The sequence below is a fragment of the Cariama cristata genome, unplaced genomic scaffold (assembly GCF_000690535.1).
Source record: "Cariama cristata isolate BGI_N322 unplaced genomic scaffold, ASM69053v1 scaffold4287, whole genome shotgun sequence".
NCBI lineage: Eukaryota > Metazoa > Chordata > Aves > Cariamiformes > Cariamidae > Cariama > Cariama cristata.
Window position 1 is genome coordinate 46,837 of NW_009628192.1, and position 11,045 is coordinate 57,881.

Below are 11,045 nucleotides of genomic sequence, written 5' to 3' on the forward strand. Positions count from 1 at the left end.
AAGTCAAATGGAGAAATGATATAGAGTGCAGGAGATGGTGAGGTGGCTGGCTCTCATAAATGCCTTGCTTGACATTTTTTTGGCTTTTATATCTCATGGCTTTAAAAGTGGCAAGGGTTAAATCCAAGAATGAATGTGAAACAGGTGTGCATTGTTAATTTCTTTGTGATTATAGCTAAGCACTCACTTACTCCACTTCAGATGCTCATCTTTGGGTTTGGTGTGAGGTTTGTTTTGGTGTGTTGTTTTTTTTTTTAAAAAAATAGTTATCCTAAAATTAGGCAAACATTCGGTAGGAGCTTCTGTGTTTACATATCACAAGCTTCTCTTACTACTTTGACAAAACAGCTGTTGTTGTTTTTCTCTTGGTGAATCTTCTTGTATCTTGACCTTTGGTTTTACAGCCGTTTGTCCAGGTAGAAGAGGAAAAGGATGTGCTGTTCTGTATTTTGGTGGAGTTTGTGGTGATTTTGTGGGTTTTGTTTTGTTTTGTTTCATTTTTTTCTTTCTCTACCGATGTGAGGTTTTCCTGACCAGTGTCCATCCTTATTCCCTCTTCATGCATCTGCTCTATGTTTGGCCAGTGTGAACTGCTCCTTTTTGTGAGCAGCAAGGGCTGATCAAGCTCTCCTCCCTTGACCAAACCTTACTTCAGTAGCATAACACCTGCATCTTTTAAAAATCCCTGCCAAGCAGACACTGAATATAAAATGGAGGGTGAATGCATTGGGATGTGATGCCCTAGCGTTCTGTTCCAAAGCAAATGCTTGTCTCTGGCAGAGTGAAAACACAATGTACAAACAAGCCTTAATTTTCAGTGCATGATTTGTCATTTATTGTCAATGGGCCCAACATGACTTAATCAACTTAGAGAAATTGTTCATCTCTTAAATGCTTACTCATCTCAGAGACCTGGAAGTCCTTCGCCCACACTAGCACATGGGGATTTAACCCCACACGTGAACAGTGAAATGAAAATTCATCCTGCAGAGCATAACAGAATTGTTCAGCTAACAACCAGCATTCCTCCAAAAGTATCTTAATCACAACCAGCAATGTTGGTATGTGTTCACACTTAAAAAAATAAAGTAGGTTGGCTTAGCTGCAGGGTCAAGGCCTTTTTTTCTCAACTAGTAAGATTTTTTTTTTTTTTTTCATAGATGTATGAAAAGCAATGTATAAATGTTGTTAACAGTCATCTGGCTTTACTGAGAATAAATGAACTATACGTTTCCAGTCAAGGTATTGTCACTGGTGATATTAAACATTGATGTCCAGAATCCATTAGTCTCCCTTGCTGGATAATGTCTACCTCTACAAGTAGTCCATTGAAATTATTTCATGTGATGAGATGGTCTTTGATTTAAGTGTCTGTCTGGTACCAAAGGAATTGTTCTTCTTGTATTACAGTAAAATACGAGAGAATCAAATTCCTTGTAATTGCTTTGAAAAACTCAGTGGAGGTTTATGCTTGGGCTCCAAAGCCTTATCACAAATTCATGGCTTTTAAGGTAAGTGAAACTTCACTTTGGTTCAGATGTGTCACTGTCTCTTATCTAGTCTTTACTTTTTGTTGCTTTGTATAACATTCATTTCTAGTTAAAGATAAAATGAGTATTCTTTTAAACAAAATGTAGCTTATCTGACATACATTGGAGATGGCAGGCATAAAACTGTCATGATTCTGTTAGATGTGAATAACTTGATTCAGTGCTGTGCCAAAACATACATTTGAGTTCACAAAGTTGATGCTAATTTCTCTCAAAAGAGGAGGAACTTGAACATGAATGGTACTCAGGCTAACTTTTGCCTAGTCTGTTTTCTGGATTTTTTTCAAAACACAAGTCACTTATCCAGCTCTCCTTGCAACTCAGTGGATGATGGCTACTTAGCTCCTTAAATGTAACATACTATTTAACAAAAATAGCCGTCTAACTTTTGACTTTTGAAAATTCTTAAGATCATATATGTAGATTGGTAAACCAACAGCTTTATTGTGTTACATAGTGTATTTTTCTTTTTCCAGTCATTTACCTCACTTCATCACAAACCACTGTCAGTTGACCTGACCGTTGAAAATGGACAAAGATTAAAAGTCATATATGGCTCACTAGTAGGCTTTCATGCTATTGATGTGGACTCTGGATCTGTGTATGACCTGTATCTTCCAACGCACGTAAGATACTCCAAGAAATTACATAAATGCCTCGGTTCTTTGGGCTGTATATTGATGATGGTCAGATTAAGAGTGGTACTGTATTTAAAAAGACAGGGTAAGAGAATAATTATTGTATGCCAGCTAATCGAAAACCACTTTTGACATACTTTTATAACGCTGAAGTTCTGTTAAAAGGCTTTTATCACATTTAGAATATAAATTTTAATGGTTTAATGTCAGAAAGCCTGTTGTATGGAGAGTACTATTTTTAATTGATTTATTCTGGAATTTAGGACTTCTTAAGCAATCAAAGACACAATAATATCTACATGAATTTAGATGACTTTTACAATCTGCCACTGTGCTTTTCAGTCTTTCTAACAAGCTGATTAAGTTATCACTGAATTGAGCTGAAATTTGGCCTGGATTGCAAAGACTGTTGCAACATATTTTAACCACTGCAAGCATGTTACCCTTGCACCAATGAGTACCTGTAGCTAGAGGAGCCAGGTATACATGTGCACCCATGAATAATCCCGATTTCTTCACCATGGAGCAAAGTTGCATTTGTTTCACATGATTGCAGATTCAGGCTCTGTGTGCAAAATGTGTCATGACTTTGCAGAAACCCAACTTCCAGACCAAATAAAATTGCTGATCTTCTTAGCATTCAGTTGCCTGTGAAATCAGTCCTTAAATTCAAAACAATTTTTACATTTTCCTCAGGATTTTCTCATTAGATTGTCAAGAAGTTGACATGAAGGTGTTGATTTCAGGTTGATGTGTACATACTGCATTGTGCAGCTGTTCATTGAGGTGATGGTCATCACCAGATAGTTCTTTTCAAAGCTGTAAGTCCCAAAAGCCAGAAAAACTTGGGGGCTTAAGTCCAGAAACCTAGCAGATTCCCATGGCTCCCATCTGATGGGAGGCTCCTGGCAAGGAAACTTCTGTGCACACTTGAAAACCTCCCTGAAGTCAGCAAAGCTCCATAGGGGCAGAGGGTTACTTCCTCCAGGTGCCATGTATCCCATGTATCCTGGTATCCCAAGGCAATGTGTCCCAAAGTTACACTCAGGAGATCTGAAGAAATCTCCCAGATCTGCATGTTGCAACCTGTGCCTTGAACCCTTTTATTTTTTAACTTCTTTTTCCCCACTGTCAGCCCCACCTTTTCAAACCAAATGAAAACCCATGCCTCCCATGCAAGCCACTTGATCACTCTGCTGCCCTGACAAGTGTCAGCCTTCACATTCTGTCAGACCTGTGTTTCTGATGGACACAATGTTTGAGAATGGCTGTTAAGTTTATAAACTTCTCTTAATTAAAAAGTAACTTTACTAGCTGTTAAGAACAAACTGTTAAATCGCCTGCTAAAAGCTTGTACTGTTTATTTCTGTGTTGGGTTATTTTTTTAAGGGACTTATATTTGTTTTGTATAGAATTATAGAATCATTTGGGCTGGAAGGGACCTTCAAAGGTCATCTAGTCCAACCCCAAGAGGGTTTATTTACCCCATTATTGTTAATTACAATTAGTAGCTTTGTTATCTATGCAACTATGAAAAATTCACATCAGTTCATAAATCTAAGCATGGTGCCTGCGTACCAACCCTGGAAACTGGTTGCTAAGCAAGGTGAATAATGACTTGTCAAAAAGATCATTAGCATAATTGCCCAAGAAAGGCAAAGAAAAAAGTGAACCTTCTTAGAGGCTTTAGTTTTTCAGCAGGCTGCAAATATAATTATGTACCCGATGAGAGAGATTTCCCAGGTGACTGTCCTGAATATGTGGGGCACCTTTAAGAGTGACTCTATCAGTGTGTGCTCTTCAACCAAAAGTTAGCATGTACTAAAAATACATTTTCCCCTTAGAGTCTTAGACCTGAAATAAATCTGCTGCTACAGTGGCTGTATCTTTTTTGGTATTTTATTATTTTAAAGAGCATCTGCTAGAACTGGATAATTCTCTCAAGGAGCTTTGTGGTGGCAACAGACCAGACTTCAACAGGCTGACTTTAGATACTCTTGCTTTCTGGTAGCCTCTTTTCCTGGTTCCCCACCTCTTTCTTCATCTCTTTACCTGCTTCGATCGCTCATGCGAGTACCAAGGCAACGCATTAAAATTGCTCTGCGACTCTGGATACCCGTTCTAGTGTTACGGATAGTTGTTGCGGAGGCACGGAGTCAAGTGGTTGGCCTGAGTGTATTCAGTTTGGCAAGTACAGCTTCAGTGCTTCTTTTACTGTTCATTGTGCCCTTACGGTGTGCCTAAATGTATGTGCTTGAAGAAAAAAACAGATCTGTGTGTTGCTGGCTTATGAAAATGATGTAAAAACTCCAGTCATATGGTTCCTTTAAAAATATTAATTGTAGCAGTTTAATTTACTATTTAACATCCTGTTTTGAGTAGTGCTTTAAACAAAGAAATGCTTTGTTATTGTTCTTTTTAAGGCTGTCCTCTTTTTCTTTCAAAAATGCTTTCATAAAACCCCACCTTCATGGTTGTATACTTATACTTTTTTTTTATCACTTGGGACATGTTGGCTTCTGGGAGAGATTCTAGCACGTTGAACAGCTGTTAAAATAATTTGTGTGAGTGAAATGCACTGTTCCTGCGGCATGCGGAAAATGTACGCTGAACAGCATTTAAATGGGGAACTATTTTTAGTGAAGGATGTGGGAAGAGAAGGACTTGTATTTGAAAGGTCCAGGTTAACTTTTCAATTTGCTGTAAATAGTTAAATTTACAGGTTTTACCTTGCGAGTGAGGATAGGGAAGTATCATGGAAAGTGAAAGCACTGATTTCCTGGAATGCTTTTGTCCTTCCTCCATCTTCTGAAATACTTGTGAATTCAAATTTATTTCACCTTTCTTCTATTTATACAATGCAAGTGTTTTGTGAGGGAGTACGTAAATATTATTGTGTCTCAGTGGCTCCATGGCTTCTTGAAACCAATTAATACTGGTAAATATAACGTGAAATACTGAATGTTGATTTGTTTGCAAACCTACTGTTGTATTCAAAGCAGGGAGGAGGGGAGAAAGCCTGTTTCAGAGGCTAGCTAGCAAACTATACGGCCTTTCTGAAAACAGGTGTTTCTTTCACTTTCCATGAGCCATGAGCTAGTTCTTTTTATTGCTCCGCCAAGCTAGTTGGATTGATGTAGTCACTAAAATTGCAGTCCATTTTCTGATATAAATCTTAGTAAAATATGATTCTAGATCCAGGGGACCATTCGCCCACATGCCATTATCATCCTCCCAAATACCAGCGGAATGGAGCTTTTACTCACCTATGAAGATGAAGGCATCTACATTGATATATATGGGCATTTCACAAAGGAGACTGTTTTACAGTGGGGAGAAATGCCAGCATCTGTAGGTATGTATGAAAAATAGCGCTTTATTAAAGATAAGATTCTGCTGCATGAAGCCTGACTTCTTTATGAGGTTTGTATCCATACAAAAGTGGTTGGATGGCACATAAAGCAACTTCTGAGCAAAACGGATGTGTAAAGAGTAAACAGATTTATGTATGTTTGTGTTAAGACAGCCAATGATTGCAATAGGGTCTTCACATTTGGATCGCAGAATTTGTATTCTTGTCACACTGTTTATTGCATCATAACTTGACTGTACGGCCAAACTTTACTGAGGATGCAGCTTACCACCAGTTTTCACAGAATTACGTGAATTAGAGGGGGGAAAAGGTGCTCTTGTTTCCTACTTTGATTGTTCAGGGCCCATAGTGTTTTATGTAAAAATTCACAACTATAGAGAGGTCAGTTACTGAAGAGGTCTGTACCTGCTGTCAAATGGCACCTTAATTTTATCACTTTAAATTCACAGTGCTGCCCACCCAGGGTATTTCTAACAGATTATCTCTCCGTGCAGTTGGCTTTGTAGGAGGAAATTCTGATTTTATTGTAGCCAAGACAGCTGTTTGTTTCACCTTCCCCAGAGGGCTTCAAGTTAACAGTGTGGGGAAAACCACGGACAACACAGGCAGATTTTGTTTTTATTATTTGTTGCTTTTAATTTCTTTTCTGGCTCACTCCTGTTCTTCTTCATCTTAAAACAAACACACCAAGAAACAAAAAAAGCCCAAGAGACTTAGATTGTACAAAAGCATGTTATTAGCTTGGCAGAAACTGGATGCCACAGTGAAAAATTGAGGATGTTCACCTTTCTCCTTTCACTTCTAGCTGGGTAGTTTTAGGAAAAGTCTATTAAAATCAGTAGAGTAACACCCTTGAGTAAATGTCAGGTTTGACATTTGTAGAGGGTTTTAACAGTACTGAGGGCAAGCAGCCCATCTTTGGAACACAAATTACTGCAAGACAACTTATTTTTTGCACTGTTTTAAGAAAATTCAGCAACAAAACTGTTTCAGTTTCAAAAAACAGGTATAAGGTTATAAGCCAACTATATGGTGTTTCCTTCCCTTCACTGAATAGCCCTGTCTCTGATTTTTCAGCCCATATTCAGAGCTACAGGGCATAATTAAAACATACCAAGTCAATTCTCGGTTTTTCAATGGAATGCCTAGTGGTCTTTGATATGTTGAAATTTCACATCCCCTCTGAATTAAAGTTAGAAACACCATAAGAAATAATCAATAATCAAAAAGCAATTACTGAGCCAGGGTAAGAAGAGTTCTAATGAGAAACACTGAACATAATTGGAAGCTATGCTGATGAATGCTATCTGAAGGAGACAGAAGCTTTCCAGAAGCATGTCGTTACGGGCTGTGCCTCCTTAGGCCTTACTAAAAGTAGCAAGCTTACTTAACATGAACATTTTCTTCAAACTGTAATGTCTTATCCACCTTATGATGTGCATATATGATACATGATTTTCATAAATATTTAAACTCTCCTTTGTTTTCCCACATGTACAGAACTCCTTTTTCCTGCCTTGGGAAGAAACAATTTTAAAATCAGCTGTATTTATATGTGTCCTGCCAGAGATTAACCCTAATTTCATGTTTAAGACTTTTTAAACCATGGATGTTATTTGTAACTATTACAGGCTTTTCTAGTTGTATTATTCTTACTATATGCTATTTCGTAAGAGTCACTGTTACTAGATAGATAGTGTGTTTCAAAGATGATATAAAAGGAACAAAGGGCTTTCTTATACCTGCTTTAGAAAGGGAGATATTGCAAGAAGCGTCGCATAGATCTATGACTCCTACTTGGAAATTTGCAGTTTGCATTACTGGGCACTGATTGCCTGCAAAGCTTTTTCACTTAATCTAGATAAGAGTTTGGAGGAATGCCTCAAAAGCGGACCAGACAGAGCTAAAGTCCTTCTTCCTGATGTTGCTGAAAGTACTGAATCATCAAACCCACAGATAGGAGAGGCTTGCAAAGCATTCTTGTAGCCTGGAAGTCACACTGCCCTAACTTCAGTAAACGTTGCCTTGCGCATACCCAGCTGGCATTGAAGTGAATAAAGCTTCACCACTTTGGACCAGCTGAATATGTGATCTTTTGTGCCAGTTAATTACTCTAATTTAAAACATTCTTTGGTATACATCTGGCTAGGCATGACATTCTCAATTTCTCAAGGTTTGATTTGATTTGATTGATTTGATTACATCTTAGTAGAAGGAACGCCATTTGGACATTCATCTTTCCATGTGCTCATGCAGCTATTTCTCCTGTTCTTCAGCAGACCACTATGATAATCATTTGCATGGAAAGCTATCAGTACAGAATTGCCTAAGCATTTTTGTTTACAGTATTCTAGGGCAGCTGAATAGGAAGAGGATGGAGAAGATGCTTCTGAGGGTGGCATGCTGTCTGGTGAATTTTACTATATAGAAGTTAGGAGTCTTGTCTGTCTGAGTAGTTTAGATTTTCTCTGTAGTTAGTCTAGAGAAATGGGCACCACCAGATGGGAAGGTGATGCCCTTCCAGAGACAGGTACTTGGGACAGGTATAATGAAACATCCTGCTGAGGAAGCAGAGGGCGAGTTCGATGAACTGTTTTGGATGGTGAGGTTAGGAGAGCTGAGTGAACAGCTAGCTCTTTGCAGAACTTCTCTCAGTGCTCAGAAAGCAAGACTGTAGGTTTTCTCTGGAAGGAAAGGTGTCTGTCTCCATCCGTCTCTTTCGTTGTTTATACTTCTGCGGATTCCACAGCTGAAGGGAGGCAGTCTCAAAACAGCCCCTCTCAGTTGTCATTTGAAAATATTCCAGTGTTAGCTTGAGAACCCTTGCGTTTCTGCTGCTGCTGCTGCAGCATTTCTGGTATCTCAGAAACGGATTTCTTTGGAACAGAAATTGTCAATCTTTGATGTGGTACAAGATTAATTTGACTTCTGATTGGAGTCACATTTCCACTAAAATTAATTCAACCTATAACTCAGCTCTTTGTTTAAAGTTTGAGTTGTGTGTTATGTTAACTATTATTTTAAAAATTGTTTCCCACTAGCTCCTATTAATTTTCTTGATCCTTTGAAATTCTTGGCTCCAGACAAAAACATTAACTATTACAAGAGAAGTGTGAATAACTGTGTTATTTGTATGGCCAAACTTAGGGGGAACTTGAAAGTTTCGTAAGAGCTCCCATTTTCCTGGAATTTCTGGACCCATTTCAGACCTCCTAAAGTCTGTATGAGCTTATCTCAAAATTTTCACACTGTGTTTCAGAGATAGAAGGGTCTTGTGTTAACCTCAGGGTGCTCTCCAGTCATCCTTTGCTCATTTCTTGATTTCTTTAAACAATTATTTTGAAAGAAAACTTTTGTAGTTGGTGAGAACATCTAGTTGAGACTACAAAAAAAAAAAAAAAGTTTGTATTCTAATTGATGGATTTAGGCCAGGGAATCTAAATATAGCTTACTCTTGTAGTCTTTAAGTTGGGACCTCTGTGACCGATCTGTTTAATAAGAAATTGGAGAGAGGAAACTCAAATCCCATGGGAAATTAAAATTGTACAAGTACTCTATCCATGTTTAATCTAAAAGATACTTCATGTATGTAGGCCTAAATACAAATATAGCCGTAATATTTTCTTTCTATAAAACAGGATTAAAAAAGAGTTTAAGAAACATCAAGTTAAGATTTGGGAGCACTTTTTGCCAGAGTAATGAATTATTCATAGTATGTAGTCTTAGAGGGTTGCCACAAAACTGGATATTCCCAGAGTGGAGAACCAATAAAAGTCCTTACTTCCATTTCCGTGTACCTATTAAAAGCAAAAAGGATGTTATGTAGAGAAACAGACAGTGTGACCAGAGCAGGTGGTTGAATTACTGCCTCAGTGCTCTATCAACATACTCACCAGTTCTTGAAACAGTTGCTGTCCAGCTCATGCACAGAAAATGCCTGCTCGTATCTGAATGATTCTTGTTGGTCAGATCTCCTGTGCACTTTTTCCCCAGGAAACAGCAAAAAGCATTCAAACAAGCAAACTGTCACCCCAGATACATTTCTGGGTTGGGTTATCAATTCTACTTGAATAATTACAAAGGAGTGAGCAACAACTGGGAGCAGAGAAGCTTTGGAACAGAGATGCATAGAAACATACATGTTTAGGAAAAAAATAATTTAGTCATAAATTTATTCTCAGCTTGCTTGGGATGGTTAGGGAACTGCATGTGTTAGCCCTTTGTCCAGGGCAATCTAATCAAATCATACAGCAGAAAAACACCTGCCTACCATGGCAATTTTCTTAATTTGTCCATTTGTGACTTTATTCAGGCTTAGGGGTTTTTTCCTTCTTGATTGTGACTCTCTAGCCTCTCTCATTTAGTAAAAGTTCTCCGCAGCTGTGCCTGGAGGAAGGAAAATAGCCAATTCTATCCAGGTAACATAAATAATAGCAGTAAAACTATTTAACAGAATTGCATAAGAGAAGTTACAGAATCCTTCCTCAGTTCTCCTAGCCAAAATTGCTTAACTTTGAGGGCAGTAAGTTTTAAAGCATGGGCAACAGACAGAAGTACATGCACATAGCTAATCAGTCCCTAATCAGTGATCAGCAGCATCACTGGAGAGGTCGAGGCTGTGTTTCAGTGGAAACTAGCTTTGCTACATCACCAGACACTGTTCGTATCTCTCTGGGATATTTCCATTCCCAAGTCTCAACATGTATGTCTCCCTTCCATTTGTCTAAAAATAAATAAACAAACGTACTTTCCTAAAGAGTGAGGAACCAATAAAAGTCATGATTTCATAGAGCACACTGGGTTTGACTGAAGGGCCAAAGATGGGTTCTGTAGAAGTGTACCCAGTTTTAAGATCTGTATGATCTCTCATAGCTGGTATCTTTTATTGTCAGCAAAGTCATCACTGGATATTCTCCTTTTAATGTTTGTGCCCAGGTGCATACTTGCCTGAAGCAATTTTCTCACACACCTATACAGAAGGAAAATTCAATAGTTTTTTGCATTGAATTTCACCTATGCAGATACTGACTGGCTCCAAAAAGCAATTCAGTATAGCAGCATACATTCTTTTTACACTCACACTTTTACCCTGTGAAATGGAGTTTGATATCATGACCCAGGCACACAAAAGTGGGTCAGACTCTTCATGTTCAGTTTGTTCATTTCAAACTTCTTGGTTTATCTGGAATCGGTTGCCTGGGGAATTTTTGGAGTCTCCATTGCTAAAGGTCTTGAAGGTCAGGTTAGACAAACAGCTGTCAGAAGTGATACCGATGTGGCACAGAGATATGGATGGAAGAGAAGGTGCATTAAGGTCCTTTCCTGCCCTATTTCTCTAACACTAATCAGAAAAGCCCAATTTTACATTTTGTTAAAAGTTAGTGTGATTCTGCTCTCATGCAGAGGTCAATTGGGAATAACTGCTTAGGGCAGTGAGCCAAATTCAGTACATGAGATCAGAAAAGGGATTTTTGAAGGGAAAGA

At 38.3% G+C, this 11,045-nt stretch overlaps 1 protein-coding gene across 1 annotated transcript in view; it reads left to right on the top strand.

Moving 5' to 3' along the window:
• The window catches only part of LOC104165142 (mitogen-activated protein kinase kinase kinase kinase 4-like), a gene marked incomplete at its 5' end in the record, with an annotated part of 61,388 nt that overhangs the window by 45,625 nt on the left and 4,718 nt on the right, over positions 1-11,045 (top strand). Inside the window, 3 exons of the mRNA XM_009704700.1 lie at positions 1,411-1,511; positions 2,027-2,176; positions 5,384-5,543. Coding sequence (XP_009703002.1) covers positions 1,411-1,511; positions 2,027-2,176; positions 5,384-5,543 — 411 coding nt within the window. The remainder of the gene's footprint in view (positions 1-1,410; positions 1,512-2,026; positions 2,177-5,383; positions 5,544-11,045) is intronic.